The following is a 23,352-nucleotide window of genomic DNA, read 5'->3' as shown; positions in this document are numbered from 1 at the left end:
ACCTTGACAGTTGTAGGGTCTTTGGAAATACAGCAATATATACATAGAAAACTAAGCAAATTTTAAAAGGAGACAACTCCAAGAAAAATAAACAAAAAAGTACAGAAAAGAGAGAGAGATTACAGCATATATCTTTAAAAATAATTATTTTTTAGTTGTAGGGGGGCACAATACCTTTGTTTTATTTTTATGAGGTTGAACCTAGTGCCTCACACATGCTAGGCAACCGTTCTCCCTCTAAGCCACAACCCCAGCCTACAGTATATACCTTAAGAATTACTATATACATAGTCATAACAATGAAAACACTAATTTCATACAATGGGATATGAAAAGAAATATAAAAGGTTTCACAAATCTTCTGACATAACAAGAAGTCAAAAACGTAATTTTTAAAAATATTTATTTTTTAGTAGTTGGACACAATACCTTTATTTATTTATTTTTATGTGGTACTGAGGATCGAACCCAGGGCCTCACACTTGCTAAGTGAGCGCTCTACCACTGAGCTACAACCCTAGCCCCCAAAAAGGTAATGTTTAACACTGCCAGAGACTTTTTTAAAAACAGAGATTGTAAGTATTTTATTTTATTTAAAATATGGAAATAAATATCACAAGTGTTAAAAGTAGTTGTGCTTCTGGAGAGTTGGACCAGAGAGAGATGGACTGGGTAGAGGACAACTATTTTGGCCATAAGCATTCTAATAGTATGTGCCATTTTCTTTTTTTTAAAGAGACAGAAAATTTTATTATTTATTTTTTAGTTATTGGCAGACACAACATCTTTGTTTGTATGTGGTGCTGAGGATCGAACCCGGGCCGCACGCATGCCAGGCGAGCGCACTACCAATTGAGCCACATCCCTAGCCCCAGTATGTGCCAGTTTTTAAACCAGTAAAATAGGAAATGAGGAAAAGATACAGTAGTATATGAATTCACTGAAAATACTAAGCAATTCATTTTGCTAGTTTTTTGTTGTTGGGGGATGGGGCTGGATTGAACCCAGAGGCACTTAACCACATCCCCAGTCCTTTTTATATTTTCTTTAGAGACAGGGTCTCACTAAGTTGCTGAGGGCCTCTGTAAACTGCTGAGGCTGGTTTTGAACTCCTAATCCTCCTTCCTCAGTCTCCCAAGCCTCAGGATTACCTTAGTGCGCCACCACACCCGGTTACCATGGCTCATTTTGCTGTTTTGTAGCAAAATATTTTCCAACAATGACTACATACTAGCATATAGAAACAGTTCATTTCTTGAAACTTAATTGTAATAAGAGTAAATATCTGCTTTATCATGTTTGCAATTTTTTAAATAAAAAATTAAAAGTTGCCAATAATCTCATCATCTAAAAAAAAAAAATCACAAAGGGCTGGGGATGTGGCTCAAGCGGTAGTGCGCTCGCCTAGCATGCGAGCGGCCCGGGTTCGATCCTCAGCACCACATACAAACAAAGATGTTGTGTCCGCTGAAAATTAAAAAATAAATAAATAAAAAATAAAAAAATAAAAAAAAATTTAAAAAATCACAAAATATTCATAAATATTTGTACTTTTTCAACATACTTTTTAAATATAGTTGATTTATGGTACATAATATGGAACTATGCTTTTGTTTGTTTATTTGTTTTTTGTCGTGCTGGGGATTGAACCCAGGGCCTTGTACATGCAAGGAACTATGTTTGAAGTTGTTCATAGACCTTTATTCTACTTATACGCAGTACTAAGAATTGAACTCAGTGCCTCACACACACTAGGCAGGCACTCGTTACCACTGAGCTACAACCCCATCCCCAGGAACTATGCTTTTTAGCATATCCTATGCACTGACTTATCAATAAACACCCTTCATAAAAATTATCCGTTTTGAAGGGAAAAAGTAACCCCAATCACCGATTCATTTTAACTGAAGTTGTTATTTCCCTGATATTCCATTTCCCTGGAGGAGTGCGTAGATGGATTATTTTTAACATCTTATACTAAAATCAGGAAGCTTGATTACATTCCAGTGTCAAACGAGAAGATGGGGAAGAGTAGTAATATAATATTAATACATTTTCTCCATTCTGTGGGCTTTCCCCCTAAGAAATGCCACAAAAATTACAAGATAGCTTCTCATTTCATTTTTAATGAATTGTCCTCAGCAACTTCAGGTAACACCTGTTATGTGCCAGGCCCTTTACTCTCACATGAGTGAAAAAAGACTGAAAGGCTGGTTGCTCACACCAGTGTTTTATGAAAATTTAACACAACTGTTCAGCAACAGTGAACTAATTAAATCAAGTATGGCCTTGCTGAATACCATGCAGCAAATAAAGAGCATCCATGCAGTGAGGATGCTCTATTTACAAATTTGGAATGATCTCTGATATGTAAAATTTTAAAAAGTAAAGCAAAAAACAGGGGATACAGTTTATTTTATTGATTGATTGTGGTGCTGGGGAATAAACCCAGGGTCTTGTAGATACAAGGCAAGGACTCTACCAACTGAGCTATATCTCCAGCCCACTGGGGAATACAGTTTATAACATGTTGTATCACAAATGCTGAACCTTGAGATAGCACTACATACTGGTCAAAAACAACCCAGCAGCTCACAGCTCTATTACCTACTATTTCATGTTGAGCAAGTTACTTAAAGATCTGTCCATACTTTTCTCTCTCTAAAATGGAAATTACCTATGACATAGGGTTGAGGTGAAAATCAGAATGATTCTAACAGAGAAAGCTCTCATTAAATATTAACAAGTGTTACTAATAGTTCTTTATACACACATGTAATGTTTTCTTCTAACTAATCAAACAACACAGTATGTTTAAATAAAACCCAACAAAAAGTTCTAGCATATTCAGAACCAGTGGCTTCAATGTACTAGAAAACAGAAAATTAAAAATAATAACTATACAAAATAAAACTGTGCAGGGTGCATTGGTACATGCCTATAATCCCAGCAACTCCAAATGAAGTAAAGATTTTTTTAGAGCAGTGAAACAAACTATTCTATATGAAGGTAGATAGTCATTCTCTGGGTGACGTTAAAAGTGTCAGTGTTGGTTTATCAACTGTAAAAATTGTACCACATTGAAGTGAGGGGATGTTGATGCTGGAGAATGAGGGGGAAAGGATTATTTGGAAACTGCATTCAAAGTTGCTGTAAACCTAAAACTGTTCTTAAAAAATAAATGAATAAATAAATAGCAGACCACAAGGCAAGAAAGAAAGTGTGCTTGTTTGCTAGAAAGAAGAAGAGGAGTGAGCCCGTGTGGTGTTCTCAATCCTGTAATCCCAGAGGCTCAGGAGGCTCAGGCAGGAGAGGATTGTGAGTTCAAAGCCAGCCTCAGTAATTTAGTAGGCCTTAAGTAACTCAGGGAGACCCTGTTTCTAAATAAAATATAAAAAAGCACTGGGGATGTGGCTCAGTAGTTAAGTGCTCCTGGATTCAATCCCCAGTACCAAAAAAAAAAATAAAAAGAAAGAAAGAAGGAAAAAAAGGGAAAGAGGACACAATTTGGAATCAAAAGAAAATTAAATAAATTTACAGGAAAAGCATTTTGCAAAAGGAAAAAAATTAATAAAAATACAATTCAAAGTTGAAAAATAGGATGGTCCTAAAACATTACTGGTAGGAATGTAAAGTAGTACACTTTGAAAAACAGTTTGACATTTCCTCAAAAAACTAAACATTGGACTGAGGATATAGCTCAGTTGGTAGAATGCTTGCCACACATTCACAGGCCCTGGGTTCAATACCCAGTGTGTGTTTGCATGCGCACGCACATACATACACACACACACACACACACACACACACTTACTTAAACATGACCTAGAAACTGAACCCAACATATGCCCCCAAAAAATTTACATAAATGCTCATAACAGCCAAAAAGTAAAAACCATCTAAATGTCTATCATAAAAAATATATAAAAAGGGCTGGGGATGTAGCTTAGTTGGTGAGTGCCCCTGGGTTCAATCGCCAGTACTATAAATATACACATATGTATGTTATATATATATATATATGCATATATATATATATATATATATATTAAAAAATCATACACACACACACACCCCTAAAAGAAATAAAGTGCTGTTATATGCTACAAGGATGGACTTGAAAACATCATGCTAACTGAATGATAAAGCCACATATTCCATTATCCCACTTTCAGAAATGTCCAGAATAGGCAAATCCACAGACAGAAAACAGATTAGTGGTTAGTAAAGGAAGGAGAGAACTGGGACTAATTACTGCCAGATGCAGGGTTCCTTTCTGGGGTGATGAAAAATACTCTGAAATTACTAATGAGTGTGAAACATACTGAACCCTCCACAGAAATGTATACTTTAAAGGTTGAATTCTATATTATGTGAATGATATCAATTTTTAAAGATTTTTTTAAAATTAAGGGTGGTCCTAATGAATGACCATTCCTAAGCACTAGTATCAAATTAGTATCAAAGCGCTAACATCACACACACAAAAAACAATTGTTGTGTGCCTTCTGACGTAAGACCACATATATCATCATCATGTAGAAAGTTATCTTTCCCTCCAATATCACTTCCCAAAGACAGAAAAGGAAAAAAAAAATTCTGATTAAGCCCCTAAATTCAACAAACTAAGTTTCAAGGAAAATAAATAAGACAACAAAACACACCACAGGGAAGTGGTCAACAAAACCCAGACTCTGGGACTCTTTAAGGAACAAAGACCTGATTAGTTCAATGACAAATCAAACAAGATGGACTGAGTCAGGATGATCACAGGTTCCAGGCCAATCTCAACAACTTTGCTAGCAAGGCCTTCAGCAACTTAGAGACCCCATCATCATCTTTTTTTTTTTTTTTTTTTTTTTGTAGTTATAGATGGGCAGAATGCCTTATCTTACTTATTTTTATGTAGTGCTAAAGATCAAATCCAGTGCCTCCCACATGTTAGGGCAAGTGCTCTGCCACTGAGCTACAACCCCAGCCCTAGAGACCCCGTCTTTTTTTGTTGTTGTTGTTAATTATTTTTAGTTGTAGATGAACACAATATCTTTATTTATGTTTTTGTGGTGCTAAGACTCCAACCCAGTACCTCACATGTGCTAGGCAAGCGCTGAGCTACACCCCCCACTGAGACATTATTTTAAAAAATAAAAAGGGCTGGGGATCCAGCTCAGTGGTAGAGTACCCCTAGAGGTTCAATCCCCTGTACCAAAGGAAGGAAGGAAAGGGGATGGGAGTGTCCCAATCACAATGTGTGATCTGGATTCAAACAAATTTGTTCAGATAACTGAGAAAATCGGAAATCTGAACACTGGATGTTGGAAAATATTAAAGAATTACTAATTCATCTCAAATATTTGGTATACAACTACAATAATGATATTGCAGTTGTTTTTTAAAGCTCTTATCTTTTAGATATATACTGAAATTCATAGGTGAAACTATATGATTCTGGGATTTGCTTCAAAATGGGGAGAAGCATCACATATAATTCCAGGATTGCAGGCTGAGGCAGAAAGATCATGAGTTCAAAGAAAGCGAGGCACTAAGCAACTCAGTGAGACCCTGTCTCTAAACAAAATACAAAATAGGGCTGGGGATGTGTCTCAATGGCCCCTGAGTTCAATTTCCGTTACCATAAATAAATAAATTGGAGAAGCAGATATAAGTACAGGTAAAACAAGACTGGTCATAAGTTGTTACTGTTTAAGATGAGTGACAGGTTTGTGGGAGGCCACAGTATGTGCAAAACTCTCCAAAATGAACTATTAATGGCTATACATAATACAATATTTGTAATATAGAGGATAAAAAAAGAAGTAGTGGATGGAAGGAAATTATCCTATTGAATTCAGGCTGGAAGAATACCCAGAATTAAAACAGTGGTAACAGTGAAAAGTGCAAATTAAATTAGGGTTACTTCTTTAGGTTAGTAGTCAGGCATCTTGGACATTCCAGGCAAATTTTCTTACCCCACTTTAAAAAAAAAAAAAAAAAAAACTAAGAGGCTCCATAATTTTCATTGTATATGCAAAGAGGACTGCAATCTCCCCAAATTAAGAATTGCTGAATTAGAATTTATTTTTCGAATAGTGAGGCTATATTACATGACCCTTTGATTCACTGTACTCCAGGGTCACATACTTTCAGCAAAGCTCTTTTCCTGCTTTAGAATTCTAGCTAATGGCAATGCTTCCAAATAGAATGTTCTTTATATGTTTAGGTATTCCCAGATCTAAAAGTATACCTGTTAGGAGCACTACAAGAATTTTAGTGAGCTAAGACACTGACTGAAAAACTTAATGTCTGACATAAATCAAGTGCTCAATAAATACTAGCAATTACCTGAAAGCCTATCATATACAGGTTTCTCATCATTCTCAACATACTGTTAATTTGCCAATGCACATTTCTAGAGTATAAGCTCCACAGGGACAAAGTCATTGTTTCATACATAATTACATATCCAACACCTAACACAAAGTGGCACTCAAATATATTCACTGGAAAAAATAATTAGAATAAAACTCAGACTGACCAGATACCTCTCTAGTACCAAGTAATTGGAAGGTTATTGATAACATTAATGATGACAAGGAATAAAGGAGAATGAACAAGTATGCTTTGTTGGGGGAAAGAGTCAAGCACTTGAGATCAACTGAATGGATGTATTGAATTTGAGGTAGAAAAGTTAAACCAGAGTTAGAAATGTGCCTGGGACATTTGGAAGTAAAAATGTAACTCTGGCTAAGAACGTGGCTTCTGGAGGAAGGCTTCAATTAAAGTTCTGCTTTTGATGCCTCCTTACTGCATGATATTGGGCAGATAAGTAACAACTAATCCTCAATATTTCAATGCCAAGAAAGAGAGAGAGAGAATAAAAAGAAAAAAAAAAAGACACCACAACTTGTGCTAATCTCACTGGTTGTTTTAAGATTCAAATGGGTAAATACTGAAGCACTGGAATAACGTTTAGGAAACAGTAAAAGTTAAGTATTATTAAGATAGTATGGCTGGGATTATGGCTCAGAGGTAGAGCACTCGCCTAGCATGCATGAGGCAGAGGCACTGGGTTCGATCCTCAGCACCACATAAAAATAAAATAAATGTGGACCAAAAGAAGAATGAGGAATGATAGAGTGGAAGCTAAATATATACAATTTTGAGAAAGAAATAACTACAGAAAAGTGTGGGTTATTGCATATGGTGAGTAAGGACACAGGATTTGGCTATGTGAAGATCAATTACCAACAGAAAAACAGTTTTCTGCAAAGCGTTCAAGGGAAAAGTAGAGCGAAAAGGCAGACTAGAGACTTGCACAGTGGCACATGCCTGTAATCCCTGCTATTCTGAAGGATGAGACAGAAAGAACTTCAAGGCCAGCCTGGACAACTTGGTAAGACCCTGTGTCAAAATAAATTTTAAAAGAGGTGTAGCTCAGTCATGGAGGACTTGCCTAGCAAGTACCACACCCAGGGTTCAATCCCCAGGACTGAACGCCTATAATCCTAGCAGCTCTGGAGGCTGAGGTAGGAAGATCTTGAGTTCAAAGACAGCCTCAGCAACTTAGCGAGAGACCCTATCTCTACATAAAATACATTTTTTAAAAAAAGGGCTGGAAGGCTGGGGTTGTAGCTCAGTGGTGGAGCATTTGCCTCGCACATGAGGCAGTAGGTTCGATCCTTGGCACCACATAAAAATAAATAAAGGTATTGTGTGTCCACCTACAACTAAAAATATTAAAACAAACAAACAACAACAACAACAAAAACAGGGCTGGGGATGTGGTTCAGTGGTTAATTCCTGGTACCAAAAAACAGTACAAGGGAAACACTGCCCCAGCCTTAAAAATGAAGAAATCAAATTATGTCTAAGCAAATACCTATTAACTTAAAAATCCTTAGGCAGCATCATGTCACGTTATTACCAATCTGCATGCCAGAATACGCAAACACAAATTAAAAATTTCATATTTGCTGGCGATTCATTAGACTCCTGGACAATTTTCTATGTATTAGCTATGCAACATCATTATATTTTTGTTCATATTTTTGTTAGCTATGTCAAATGTCTGCTGATTGGCAAACAAGTATTTTTTATGTACCAAAAGCACATTTTACCAATTTCAGAGGAATATATAAAGATATATTTGCAAAAAGCATAAACTAGGCCTGCACCTCATGGGGGCTCAATAAAACTTTGTTAAACTGTATTCAGTTAGTGTATGCCACATAAAGTGAAACACAAAAGTATAAGGCAAATTCCATTTCTATAAAAAATGCTAAGGGGATAGGAAGGTAGCTTAGTGGTAGACTACTTGCCTAGCAAGCTGATGCCCTAGGTACAATCCTCAACAAGAAAAAAAAAAAAAAAAAAAAAAAAAAGCTAAGACGACAGTATAAAACAGTGATTTCAAGAATGGTAATAAGCAGGGTGTGGTGGAGTACACCTGTAATCCCAGAGTCTCTGGAGGCTGAGGCAGGAGGTTCAGAAGTTCCAGGCTAACCTCAACAACTAAGTGAGGCCCTAACTCAAAAACGGGAGGGGGGGGGGCACACTGGGAATGCTCCTAAGCAGTAAAGTACCCAAGTTCAATCCCCAGTACTAAAAAAAAAAAAAAAAAAAAAAAAAAAGGGGGTGGGGGGTAGGAGACGGGGGCAATAAGATGCAGTCTTTGAAATCAGACAAACCTGGTTTCAAACCCGAGCTGCAATACTTACAGCTGGAGGATCTTGGGAAAGTTACTTATCTAAATTTGTCTCATTTGTAAATACAAATATATACTTCATAAGGTTATAATGCAGATTGACTGGCAGTTATAATTTTTAAATAACATTCACTGCCAAAATCCATGAATACTCCATTTTTTTCCAAGCCCTAGACCAAATCAACCAAAAATCTCTAGAAGATAAGACAAATGTCTACATATATTTTAAAATTCCACAAAGTGATTGTGACTGGTGGTCCAGTTTGGGAAACACTGTCCAAAAACCTTACTGACTTATACCTTTGTGGAGTCCAAGGTAAGAAGGCATTACAGAGTTTTAAGACATAATCTATTGGTTTTGTTCCAAGTTTCTAAGACAAAACTTTTCCCAATATTCTTTATACAGAAAAAAGAAGTAGACAGCAAAGTTTCATTTTATAGTTTACTTATTTATGCTTTTTGGTCCCAGGGATTGAACCCAGGGACACTTAACCACTGAGCCACATCCCAATCTGTTTTTATTTTTTGAGACAGGGTCTCACGAAGTTGCTGAGGCTGGCTTTGAATCTGCAATCCTCCTGCCTCAGCCTCCTGAGATGCTAGGATTACAGGTGTGCATCACCTTGCCCAGTATTCTAAAGTTTCATTTTAATATTTTTTCCAAAGCTAGGGACAATATAATTACATATAAGATTCTACATCAAAATAAGGTATACCTTAACCTTTTCATGTTCACTATGGAACAATTTCAATGAATACTTTAAAAATATGTGTAGACAAAAAAAAAAAAAAAAACCGACATAAAGACCAACAAAACAATAGAAGACATAGCAACCAACCCACATAAATACAGCTATATTAGACAAAGGTGCCATAAACATACATTGGAAAAAAGATCGCCTCTTCAACAAATGGTGCAAGGAAAACTGGAAATTCAAAATGAATCACACATGCAGGCATTAGACAAAGCGATTCTGTGCCTACTAAAAAAAAAAAAAAAAAAACAGTAGGCCCCAAAGTAGGAACCAACTTCCTCAATAAGACTCCAAAAGTGCAAGAAGTAAAATCAAACTGTGGTGGTACAGGCCTTTAATCCCAGTATCTGGAGATACTGGGACAGGAAGATGGAGAGTTCAAAGCCAGCCTCAACAAAAGTGAGGTGCTAAGCAACTCAGTGAGACCCTGTCTCTAAATAAAATAGGGCTGGAATGTGGCTCCATGGTTGAGTGCCCCTGAGTTCAACCGGGTACTCCCCAAGAAAGAAGTAAAACCAAGAATCAATAAATGAGATGGTATCAAACTAAAAAGATTCTTTACTGCAAAGGAAACAATCATTAATGTGAACAGAGAGCCTACAGAATGGAAGAAAATCTTTATCACCTGCCACTTCAGATAGAGTATTAATATCCAGGATACACAAAAAAACTTAACACCAAAAAAACCCAAATAACCCAAGCAATAAATGGGCAAAGGAACTGAACGAGCGCTTCACAGAAGAAATACAAATGGTCAAGAAATATATGAAAAAATGTTCAACATCTCTAGCAATTAGAGAAATGCAAATTAAAACATCATTGAGACTCCATCTCACTCCAGTCGGAATGGCAATTATCAAGAATACAAGTTAGGGCTGGGGTTGTGGCTCAGCGGTAGAGCGCTCGCCTAGCACATGCCAGGCTCTGGGTTCGATCCTCAGCACCACATAAAAATAAACAAATAAAGATATTGTGTCCAACTAATAAAATAAATATTAAAAAAAAAGAATACAAGTTAACAGTAAATGTTGATGAGGATCTGGAGAAAAAGGTTCACTCATACATTGCTAGTGGGACTGCAAATTGGTACATACACTCTGTAAAAACAGTTTGGAGATTCCTCTGAAAACTGGGAATGGAACCACCATTTGACCCAGTTATCCCACTCCTCCGCATATGTCCAAAGGACTTCAGCATACTTCAGTGATGCAGCCACATCAACATTTATAAAAGCACAATAGCCAAGCTATGGAACGAGCCTACGTGCCCTTCAGCAGATGAATGGATAAATAAAATGTGTACATATACACAACTGAATATTACTCAGTCATATAGAAAAATGGAATTATGGCATTTGCAGTAAATGGATGGAACTGGAGAGTACCATGCTAAGTGAAATAAGCCATTCCCAAACAAAAACAAAGGCCAAATGTTCTCTCTGATACATGGATGCTAACCCACAAGGGAGAGTGAAGATGGGGAAGAACAGAAGTCCACTGGATTAGATAAAGGAAAATGAAGGGAAGGGAGAGGTGAGGGGAATAGAAAAAGACAGCAAAATTAATCAGTCATAACTCTCCTATACTTGTATATGAATATATGACTGCACATCATGTACAAACACAAGAATAGAATCCAAATTAGAATAAGTTATACTGTATATATATCAAGATATACTCTACTATCATGTATCTAAAAAGAATTTTAAAAAATTATGTTGAGTTGGGCATTGTGGCACATGCATATAGTCCCAAATACTTGGGAGGGTGAGGTAGGAGGATTGCTTGAGCCCACGATTTCTTCCTGGCAAACTAGTTAGATCTTGTATCCAAAACAAAGAATTACATGTGTAGATGATCAGTGCACACACAATAGTATATAACAATGGTATGGGGGTGCATTATTCCTATGTTTTCGTAAAGTAAGTTTAAGTTTATAGTATAAATCCACTGATGTTTCACTTAAACAGCACATACATTTTCACACATAAATTTTATACACATTCAACACATAAATTTTTAAATAGGCATCTCACAAAAAAATAAAATATTTATTTTATTACTTGTAGTTGGACACAATACCTTTGTTTTATTTATTTATTTTTATGTAATGCTGAGGATTGAACCCAGGGCTTCGCACATGCTAGGCCAGTACTCTACCGCTGAGCCACAACCCCAGCCCCTCACAAACAATCTTATTATAATTGAAGGCACTTAAAGCAAATTCAATATTCAACCAAACTTTCTGAAACCCTATTAATTCAGTAAAAAAATTTTAAGAAATACAGCACACACACACACACACACAAAAAAAAACACAAACACAATCATGAACATTTTATTCCAATGAATCAGTATGAAATAAGGAAATACCTGGGGGAAAAAAATTAAGAACCTACAAACTCTTTATCAATACTTCTTCAACACAATCAAAAAACATTAAAATGGTTGTATCAGAGTAGATCAGCCAGGTGTGGTGGCACACACCTGTAATCCCAGAGGCTCAGGAGGATGAGGCAGGAGGGTGGCAAGTTCAAAGCCAGCCTCAGCAATTTGTAATTTAGCAAGCTTCTGCCTCAAAAAATAAAATGGGATGGGGATTTGGCTCAGTGGGTAAGCACCTCTGGGTTCAATTCCTGGAACCACACATACACAAAATACACACACACACACACACACACACACACACCAACTGAAAGCAAGCAAGTAAAAGGAATCTTCCTTAAAGAACTTTTATGATGCTGTTAGGGAGAGGAGAAATGGAAGGGAAAATAAGAAAAAGCAGACAATATAGTTTTCATTAATGCAAAGATTTTAGTAATTTCGACATTTCTCAGCTCCTCACATTAATGAAACTTATGAAGGACAAATGCAATTACTACCTTGAAAACTGTTAAAATCAAAACTTACATACAACAGTACAAAGATCAAAAAAAATGGTATCAGGAACTAGCGGAACTATTATTCAGTGGACCCAAAACTCAATGCAACTTTTTAAAATAGATGCACTACTATGATGGCGCTACTCACACAAAAAAGTTAGCAGCATAGCGTCCCATGTAGTTGTATATCAACAGAACTACACGAATTCTAAGTATTTCAAAGCAGACTGTACATAAATTTACAAAAAACACAGGCAATTTTTACTTAAGCCTTTTGAAAAAATTTTAAAGCCCGTTTTTGAAGCCCAAGAGTATAGCAATGCACAAATCTAAAACAATGAATTGATTTAAAGTGTCAAAATTTAAGTGGTTTTACTTTTTTTTTTTTTAAAGTCTAACCTCACCCACTTTGTAAAGTCAATCAAAATCAAACTGAAGAGACTCATATTTATTTGAGGACATCCTTTCTACATAAATCTAACCTTTCCTCTTTCAACACATCTTCCTAATTATTCATCATAGGTATATGTGACAATGAACAATAATGCTTACGCCCTAAGTATGTATGAAGAAAAAGTGCAACACTATTTAGATGCATGTTTAGATTTAACCCGGAAAGGGATTTAAAAATAAACACAAATATTTTAAAAATTAAACCTTTAAAAAAGATGCAGCAATTTTGAAACTCAAGACTTGAGCCCTAAACTAGTAAGAGTTTCCAAAAGTCAGGCATCTCAGCCTATCAAAGATTTACATTAAGAGGAACGAGTCAGGCTCAATTATTAAAAGTCCTAAGAACATTTAACTTTGCTTCACGAGTTGGTACTATGAAACAAGTATGTCTTATTTCAAACTAATACTAATTATCTTCTCAAATCGTTTCACAAACACAACCGTCTTGTTTGGCTTTGTATAAAAATTAAAGGGACTGGGAGGAAGTCTGGTGAAGGTGTTACTCTAAAAAGAAAAATTCGGTGTTAAAAGTGTTGAAAAGTCAGCAACTAAGGAAGAACTAAAGGAAATCCAAGCGAGTAAAGCAGCACCCCAGATAAGTAGGAACTCAAAGAGTTGACGGTGGAAAATGAAAACTTCCCAAGTCGGCCGCAAACTATAGTGCATGGTAACAGCCTAAGAAAAACGCGTGACTGTCAAAGAGCAACCGCTTACCAAGTCACGGGGGAGGGGGACCAGACAAGCCTAATCGGGAAAGGGGGGTGGTCCAGGAAAAGGGAATAAACTGTTCTTCGCAGTTCAGGTCCTCGGGTTTTCAATTTCAAGAAGAATAAACAAAAGCAAACTCAGTACACAGCAGCCCCGCGCCGGACTCTCACGAAGAACAGCTCAGCCCCAAGGCCGAGAGGCCGGGGAAGGCCGCCTCCGGAGGAGCCCCCGCAGACGCCATACTAAAAGCCAAAATGGCTGCCCCGAGGAAGCCCGTACCGCGTAGCTAGTAAGGGTTGGGGAACAAGCTTCAGCGGGAAAGGGGGAGGGGGAACCCTAGGAAGACCCGTCGCAGGACCATCATCCCCCGAGCCGCACAGGTATGTTCCTCTCGGCCTCCCAAGGAGAGAGCTCGGGCTGAAGGGAATCCCTGCCCCACATCCGCCCCCCCCCCAAGCCCCAGGCCGGGAACCTCTCTACGGTAGCCGTCCCGCACACTGACCCCAGCAAGGTACCTGCAGTTCGGCCCGCTCCACCTCCCAGTGCGCCCGCTCCATCTCGAACCGAGCCCACTCGTGCTGGATGTAGTGCAGTATCCCAGGAATAGTGTACTGCTGTGGCCGGGACAGCTCGGGGCCTGCCGGGGGACCGGCTCCCTCGGAGGCCGGAGGACCCCCGCCGCCCGCCGCTCCGTTGCCCCCCGGCGAAAGACTCAGGTTCCCCCCAGGTCCCTGCTGCTGCCGGGGAGGGGCCGTCATTCCCGGGCCGCCACCACCGCCTCCGGCAAGCTCGTCCATTGTGTGTGGGGCCCCGGCCGGGGCGCAGGGCTAGACGCCGACAGCTGGGGGAAGGGCCGTGGAGGGTGGCCCCGCGCCGACGGCGGGGCGGAGGCCGACCGGGAGAGGGGCGGGGAGGGGGTCGTTGCTATGTGCCTGCCGTGGGTCAGAGCAGGGAGCTGCCGGCCGCCGCCATTACAATCCCTCCTCCATCTGCCCGTCTCACTCACTCACTTTAGGGAAAGGGGGGCCGCGGCGGGAGGGGGGGAGAAGGGGCAGGGTTGGGAAAGGGATAGACGTAGGGCCGCTGCTCCCGCACAGCATGCCGGGTAGAGAACGCCGCTGCCGCCGCACGCCTAATAGCCAAATAGAGTCCGGCCTCACCCTTACGCAGGCGCACTGAGGACGCAGTTGATCGCAGTTAGAGGGCGGAGGAGTATGAGCCCCGCCCCTAGGCCCGCCCACAGACGGCTCCGGGTGTTCGTGTAGGCTATGGATTCTGGGGCTCCCTTGGACTTTTTGGCAGCGGGCTGGCCTCTGGCTCCGGGGTTGTGTCCTTCGTGTGGGCAGCCCTAGGGCGTCGTTTCCCAACCAACGGAGTCGGCCTTTTGCTTGCCTTTGGAGCTGGGGTTAAGCCCAGCTTGTCTCTGGCAGCAGCCAATCCTGGATTCCGGACGTTTCTCTTGCATTCCTAGCGTGTTTCAGGCAGTCCCAAAGGGTCAGGCCTCTTTCTGTGCCTGTCACTCGCTCTATCTTAGGTTTCTTAGCACCAGTCAGTTCCCGAGACTTAGATGTTCTTTTTGGGCAAACAGCCCAGATCCTTCCAGCCGTGGTGATTGATTCCTCGTCTTCGTTTGGGCTTTCTGTGCACCCGTCTGCCTGTCGAAACTTGTTCCACTTTGCCTCTACTCTTTTTTCCTAATCTGGGATGGGCTGTGTTTTGGAAGTTTGGTAAGAGGAGCAGAAGCGATTCACTACGTAATATATACATAACCACTCAGGATGTAATTTGAAAGACATGAATTAGTAAATCTTATTTTATCGTGCCTGCTTTACTGTTATTAAAGTTTAATGAAGAGCAAATTGCTATTATTTATATATGAAATGAGGTCTTAGGTCACAGTACTATTAAGAACTATTTCTCCACATTATTAAAGTACTGATTCTTCATTTATTAGTGACCACATATCACCTGCTTATTCAGTCTTACTCGCTGAGGGCAAGGGACTATAGTACATAAAAAGCTCAGAAATACACAACATGCTGCCTCCATACCCAAATACGTACTAAGAAACATTTTGCAAGAGGGTATGGTTGATATACATGATGATAGCATCAAAAGAAGAGGAAGATGCACACTTAAATTTCCCACGGGTACCTTTGGTTCAAGAAAAGACTGGGATCTTAGGAAAGGAAAAAGAAAGGAAATTGTTTTCTTATGTTATATATTTTATTAAGTAGTACTATATCTAAAGCCTAGCAGACATTCTCATACATTTTATTTAACTACCACATCCAGTCCTTTCTCCATTCATGATTTATTTTAAATCTTCCTACCTCAACTCTTCCTCCACCTCTCACAATCACTGCCACTTAAGTGGTCTTCCTCAAAGGCAGATTTGATTTGTCATCTTCTGCTTAAAATATTTTAGTAATCTCCAAATTTAAAGCCCAAATTTAGCTGGCATATAAAGATCCTTCAAAATGGTAAATTGTCCCAGCCACCTAATCTTCCATCACTCATCATGCCAACCAATTCTCTGCAGCCAAACTACTGGCTTTGGTTCCTCAAATGCATAATGCTGTTTCACTCCACAGTGATTTAACACATGCCATTTCTTCCATTCCTCCTTCAAAACTCAACTCCAGCATTACTTTCTCCAAGAAGTCTTCCAGATTGCTCACAGACCATATTTTGTTTTTATTAATAGTATTCATCTACATAAAGATGCTCCTCCCCTTACAAAGAGTTACTTCCCCATAAACCCCTCATAAATTGAGATGATACACCTAATCTACTGAACATCATAGTTTAGCAAACCAGTACACAGTAGAGTGTCACCAAATATAACTAGCCTGAGAAAAGATCAAAATTCCAATATCTCTTTTGCGTGTTGGTAAAGTAAAAAATCTTAAGGTTAACACCATAAATCAGGGACTAGCTTACTTATTACACTATTTAAATCATGTGTGTACTGGTCAGTAATGTACCAAACAACTATGAAAGCTAGAACTGCACATATGAGTATTCAATAAATTCTTGCTTCTTTCAGTTGTGATCCTCCTGTCTCATCCTCCCCAATTGCTGTGCTGGAGCACTTCAATCATTAGAACACTGCAGTGAGTTTCTAGAATTTTGTCCTCTGTAGGTAAAGAACTTTCCCAGGCCACATTATCATTTACCTCACCCAACTGGAATTCCCGACCTAATCTGTAGCTGAGTCATTTCCTCTCTTCTGTCTCACCTTTGAAATTTCCTATTTGTTCTTTTAGTCCTGTTCATCTCTCTTTCCCTGCCCATAGATTCTTTCAGAAAGTCTCTTTATATCTTTGATAAGTTTAGAATAAATTTTAGAGTGTTTTTTTCCCCTTTCCCATTGCTAATCTTTAGTACCTGTGTGTTTTTACTTTTTTTTTTAAATTTTGACCAGAGGAACTTGTCTTATTTTATTTACATATATTATGTCAACAAAGAATGATAAGGAACTCCAGACTTTTTTTTTAAACAGTGTTTTTTTAATACATCTTTTTTTTTTCAAAGAGAGAGCGATAGAGGGAGAGAGAGAGAGAGAATTTTTTTTTTTTTAATATTTATTTTTTTTAGTTATCGACTGAGGATCGAACCCGGGCCGCACGCATGCCAGGCGAGTGCGCTACCGCTTGAGCCACATCCCCAGCCCCTAAACAGTGTTTTTTTAAAAAAAATATTTTTTAGTTGTTGATGGACCTTTATTTTACTTATTTGTATGTGATGCTGAGAATCGAACCTAGTACCTCATGCATGCTAGGCAAGCGTGCCACCACTGAGCCACAATCCCAGCCCAGGAACTCCAGACTTTTAAATAAGTCAGGAATAGAAAACACTAAGATGTCTTCTTACGAAATATTCCACTATCTTATATACGCAGAGTTTTGACTCTGCCTCTGAGAATTGAATAGCTTCTTGTAATTACTCACCTAAATATATAGTTTTATATTTTCCTGACCACATCCCTGGCCTCCTTCTACAAAAAAATTCAAACTGGTTCATAAACACTAATTTAGACATAGGGTTTGCATCATCTGCAAAGGTTTTGACAAATATTTTTAGCTCCACGGTGGAAAGAGAAAACTGAGATAAAGAATTCTTGGTCACTTTAGCCAAGTCCTTAGTAGGGCAGAAAGTGGTTCCCACTTAGTGAGTGTGAATGTGTATTGGGAAACAAGAAATAAAGTCTCCTTTCACTAAATTGGTTCCCACTATCTTATCGATTGGTTCATTATTACTGTCTCTGGTTCCCAAGTTATTTGCATGTTTGAAATCATTTTTACGTAGTTTAAGTCATTTCAGAGTAATTCAGTGATGACACTGTGCTTACATTTATAAACAGAGAGCAAACAAATATTACAGCCCAGAGGAAGATCTTTGAGTAGACTGATGTGTTCAAAACCAAAGGTACAAACTAAGTGACATACCAAACACAAAAGAAGGAATGCTACAGCAGCACCAAGGTTTAACATACCAAATGAGATCAGATAGCTCCTTCTCATTGTAGTAATTGCCTGTGGCTAAGAAAATTACGGCCACTCGATTCATTCAAATAATATCTTGTATGCAAAAGAAAAAGGAAAGAACCTTCAAAGACTATAGAAAAATAGACATCAAAATCTTTAAGAAACTCAGGATGCTATATCAAATTCTAGTCCAAGTTCATTCCGGAATTGTCTCCTGGGTAATATGAGGCAGAAGAAAAGTAGGCTGTGATGATATTGTATAATACCTAATTCATAGAGATGTCAAAATTGAAAAGGAAAAAAAAAAAAAAGATTGAGCCAAGTCTCTCCTGGATATTGGCTAAGAATGAATAACCAGGTCTATAAACATGTTAACAAAACTGGAAAATGTGACTGAGTGGGAAACTGACAAAACTTTTCAACAAGCTTGGAAATATGGTTTGTCTCCCATTGTAGCAGTAGGGGAGAATGTTCAAAAGAATGATACCAGACATGGATATATGGCCTGGGAATTCTATGTTAAAGACAGTGTTCTCTTTGGAGAATGTTTTGTTGTTGTTGTTTTTGTTTTGTTTTGTTTTATTCTGGTGCTAGGGTTGGAACTCAGGGTTTCATGCATGTTAGGTACATGCTCTGCCACTGAGCCATACTCTCAGCCTCTGGAGAATGTTTTGGTAAAATTTAACAACAACAAGAACAACAACAAAAAACATTTTTTACAATAACATGTTTTTAAATGATGGTAACTTTTAATTTTCTTTCTATGAATGGGCCAACCTAAGATACATGACAATATTCTACAAAAAAAGATTGAAAAATTTGTTAGGGACATTTTAAAATAACTCCTATTGCTTTTTGTTGTTTCCCTTGTTTTATATAGCAATTAGATGTTTTAAATATGTTGTATAGGGGCTGGGGCTGGGGCTGGGGCTGGGGCTGAGGCTCAGCCGTAGTGCATTTACCTGGCATGTGTGAGGCACTGGGTTCAATCCTCAGAACCACATATAAACAAATAAATAAAATAAAGATCTATCAACAATGAAAAAAAAACTTTTTTAAAAAATATGTTGTATATAGACTTTTGAGGGGGTTTTGTTTGTTTTTGATGCTGGGATTGAATCCAGGGCCTCATGCATGCTAAACATCAGCTCTACCAATAAACCCCATGCCCCCCACCCCAAGCCCTTGACTTTTTATTTAACTTTTTTATTTTGAAAAGTTTTAATCATGAAAAAAAATCTAATGAACTCATGGTCAACATTTATCAAGATCTTACCTGTGTGTGTGTGTATGTGTGTGTGCGTGCGTGTGTGTGTGTGTGTGTGTGTGTTGCTGCGTATTGAACCCAGGACCTTGTGCATACAAGGCAATCACTCTACTTATGGAGCTATAGCCTCAACCCAAGATATTGCAATTTTTTATCTCATCACTATACTTTTTCCTTCTATGTGAGGAATATTTTAAAGCAAATCCCAGACCTTACGTTCTTTTTTCATTGGTATATACTTCTATAAGAACCTTTTTAACAGCTGGTGATTTCTAGTCAACATAATCTGATTTATTTTATTTAATTGTTATGCTTTTAGGTTTTTTTGTTTGTTCATTTTGTTTTGCATTTCCCTCACCCACCCCTATTCTCATGCCATTTATTTCTTAAGGGACCAGGTCATTTATCCTATAGAATGATCTATATTTGGCTACTTACATTTGTGGTAGGGTAGTACGGGGGGGACTGAACTCAGGGACACTCAACCACTGAGCCACATCCCCAGCCCTATTTTATATTTTATTTAGAGGCAGGGTCTCACTGAGTTGCTTAGTGCCTTACCCTTGCTGAGGCTGGCTTTGAACTCAGGATCCTCCTGCCTCAGCCTCCTGAGACACTGGGATTATAGGTGCGTGCCACTGAGCTCAGCTAATTACATTCTTATGGTATTGTTTATCATATTACTTTCTCTTCCTTTTTTTTTTTTTTTTTTTGTACCAGGATTGAACCCAGGGGCGCTTAACCCGCAAGCTACATTCCCAGCTCTTTTTTATATTTTATTAGAGACAGGGCCTTGCTAAATTGCTGAGGCTGGCAACCTCCCGAGCGGCTGGAATTATAGGTATGTGCCACCATGCCAGCTCCTCCATATTTTTTATAAACTAGAAGTTAGGTCTAGAGGCTAGGTTTGATCCAGGTTTTTTTATTTTTTGTTTTTGGCAAAAATTCTTCCCCATTGGCGACATAGTATGCTCCTATTGCATTATACCAGGTGGCACTAATGTCTAGTTTTCTCAGTTTTAGTGATGTTACTAAGCTTGATTGGCCTGATATAGCTATTGTGATCCTTAACTAGCTCTCTTCAGTGGAGGATCTGCCTTTCTGCCATCAAGTATCCACCCGGGGTTTCTGAGAGCTTTAGGGTCCTTAATGGTACCTTCCCTTGCACTCATTGCAAAAGGGACTCTGGGCCTCTTCCCAAGTCCCCCTATTGTTCTTATAGTCACATTCACTCCCAGCAGAAATCTTTCCCTTGGGTAGTGATTGTTGTTTCTGGGTTTCTTGGCATTTTTGACCCTCACAAATCCTCATTTTCTAACCTCCACTTCTGCCAGTCCCTGCTCTTCGTAAGCACTCTTTCCTCCTCTTCTTCTTCCTCTCCCTCTCCTCTTATTGCCCTATTTCTTAGTGCTACCTTAGTTTTTCCTACCCATTGGTATTCTAGAGTGCTTTACTCAGGATGTTTCTTCTCTTGGTTTTATTGACTGTACATATTTTCTTTTCTTTTTTTTTAATTTTTTTTTAGTAATAGATGAACATAATATCTTTATTTATTTTTATGTGGTGCTGAGGATCGAACCCAGTGCTTCACATGTGCTAGGCAAGCACTATATATTTAGCACAGCAATTGAAATAGTGTATTTGGCCAGTATTAAAATAATTTTGAGGGGCTGGGGATGTGGCTCAAGCGGTAGCGCGTCGCCTGGCATGCGTGCAGCCCGGTTCGATCCTCAGCACCACATACAAACAAAGATGTTGTGTCCGCCGAGAACTAAAAAATAAATATTAAAAATTCTCTCTCTCTCTCTCTCTCTCTCTCTCTCTCCTCTCTCACTCTCTCTTTAAAAAAAAATAAAATAAAATAAAATAATTTTGGGGCTGGGGATGTGGCTCAAGCGGTGGCGCGCTTGCCTGGCATGCATGCGGCCCGGGTTTGAGCCTCAGCACCACATACCAACAAAGATGTTGTGTCCGCCGAGAACTAAAAAATAAATACTAAAAAAAAAAAAAAAAAAGAAAATCTCTAAAATAAAATAATTTTGACATTTCTTGCTTTTCAAAGATTCCAAGTTATAAATGAGTGTAATTTAAGTATTATTATTCTCTGGGCACACTGGAGTAGGCTCTTGTCTACAACTTTGATCCCCCATTTGCATGTTCACCACTGTTGCTGTACTTTATTGTGAAATTCAAAATAGCAAAAAGTGCTTCTGGCTGGGTGCAGTGGTGCATGCCTGTAATCCCAGCAGCTCAGGAGGCTGACACAGGAGGCTCACAAGTTCAAACCCAGCTTCAACAACAGGCGAGGTGCTAAGTAACTCAGTGAGACCTTGTCTCTAATGAAATAAAAAAATTGGGCTGGGGATGTGGCTCAGTGGTTGAGTGCTTCTAAGTTCAATCTCTGGTACCCCCCTCCCCCTAAAAAAAAGTGCTTCTGGGCAAAGGGCAGTCAAGGAGGCCATCAAAGGCTGTGCTCTACCCTGAAATCTGATCTGAACCAGAATAGTACTAAGTTCAGATATGAGTCTGAAAACTTGTCTTGGTGAGCATTTGCCTAGTATGTTTTACTTTTTGGAAGTAGGAAGGTTAGCTCAACTCTATGAAGAGCAAGTCAGACTTAGGGATTTTGGAAGCATTAGATATAATAACAAATGTAGAGAATGTAGCAGTTTGACCTTTACTAAATTTTCATAATTATTTAATTGAGCCATTTCTTCAGCATTGTAGGATCCATGTTGATATCAACAAAAAGTAAATAATCTATTAGAATTGTGCCTTTCGTGTTAAGCTCCAGGGTCAAGACTGAAACACCAAAACATGCAATAAAAGCTTTTACATAGAGTATAACTGGCCAGAGCTAGATTTACACTAGTGAATTGGGAATGAAATTGTGCCTCCATGGTCCTTGTACAGATATCACTGAATTACTAGTCCTGAGGAAAATCCAGAAGTAATGAGCATTGAGTGTGGGAGCACAGACTAATTGAAATTGGATCCTTCCTCTACCATTTTACATAGTGACCTTTGGCAAGTATATTTTTACATCTATAAAGTTTTTGGAGATAAAAACCATCTCTAACTTGCAGGGCTCTTAGGAGGATTATATAAATGTGGGCAAAGTGTTCAAGCAGCACCTGGCACCTAAGCAAGCACTGTATGAATGTTGTCTACTGTTATCCTCTCTTTCTGAACTGGGGAGTTGAGTCACATTAGGACAGTATTTGGGAGTCTGTTTTATTCTGCAGTATTTGGGAGTCTGTTTTATTCTACGTATTTGGGAGTCTGTTTTATTCTACAGTATTTGGGAGTCTTCTGTCCTTGTTTATTTATTCTATCATGTATTTATGTCCATATGCAATTATGTATATTTATTTTATACTTTGGGTTATAATCCAATATTGTGTTGTTCAAATTATTCTTATCTTTGACTGTTGGGAGCTCTTCCAGATTTTTCCATTGGCCTACAGCTCTTTTGAGATATAATTCACAAACTGTAAAGTTCACTCAATGTATACAATTCAATGGCTTTTTCCTGTACTCACTGTTTATGGAACTATTCTTACCATCCCTTACCTCTTAGACATAACTTTCTGAACCCTATGCCCCCCGAATCTTCTTGGCTGTCTCTTTAGATTTGCCTCCTTTAGATATTTCGTGTAATGGAGTTATACAATATGTCATCCTTTATGACTGGCTTCTTTCAATTAGCAAATATTTTCAAGATGAATCAGTCAGGTCTATTTTTAATCTTTACCTATTTAGATGTTTCTTTTACATAGTTGTAATCTATATGAATATAGAATTGGTATTCTGATTTTGTGACTTAACATTATTTTATATACATTTTCCCATTCTTCTGCATAGTCTGTTTATTTTCATTTTCCAGTTTTTATTTTTATTTTTTTAATTATCAATGGACTTTTATTTTATTTATTTATATATGATGCTGAGAATCAAACCCACTGCTTCACCCATGCTAGGCAAGTGCTATACCACTGAGCTACAACCCTAGTCCCTTCTTGTTCTTAATTTTAATAAAAGACATCACGCTGGTGTTAATTTTGATACATAACAATTCTGGATTGTTATCTGAG

General features: G+C 38.5%; 2 protein-coding genes across 9 annotated transcripts in view; one reads left to right on the top strand and one right to left on the bottom strand.

The window, feature by feature from the left end:
- The window catches only part of STRN3 (striatin 3), a 90,609-nt gene extending 76,009 nt beyond the window's left edge, over positions 1-14,600 (bottom strand). The window contains exon 1 of one of the 3 annotated variants that reach the window (XM_081293456.1): positions 14,017-14,600. In XM_081293456.1, the coding sequence (XP_081149582.1) occupies positions 14,017-14,298 (282 nt within the window). In that variant the 5' untranslated portion in view covers positions 14,299-14,600. The remainder of the gene's footprint in view (positions 1-14,016) is intronic. The other 2 variants (XM_081293457.1, XM_081293458.1) reach the window with 2 other exon arrangements.
- The window catches only part of AP4S1 (adaptor related protein complex 4 subunit sigma 1), a 263,488-nt gene continuing 253,649 nt past the window's right edge, over positions 13,514-23,352 (top strand). For 2 of the 6 annotated variants that reach the window (XM_081293464.1, XM_081293463.1), the window contains exon 1: positions 13,514-13,881. The gene's annotated coding sequence lies outside the window, so the exon portion shown is untranslated. Of the gene's footprint in view, positions 13,882-15,207; positions 15,229-23,352 lie in introns of those variants that run through there. The other 4 variants (XR_014021885.1, XM_081293465.1, XM_081293461.1 and 1 more) reach the window with 3 other exon arrangements.

This window comes from Spermophilus citellus (genome assembly GCF_964194105.1).
Source record: "Spermophilus citellus genome assembly, chromosome: 4".
NCBI lineage: Eukaryota > Metazoa > Chordata > Mammalia > Rodentia > Sciuridae > Spermophilus > Spermophilus citellus.
Note: the sequence above shows the minus strand (reverse complement) of the source record. Positions and strands in the feature narration are given on the sequence as shown.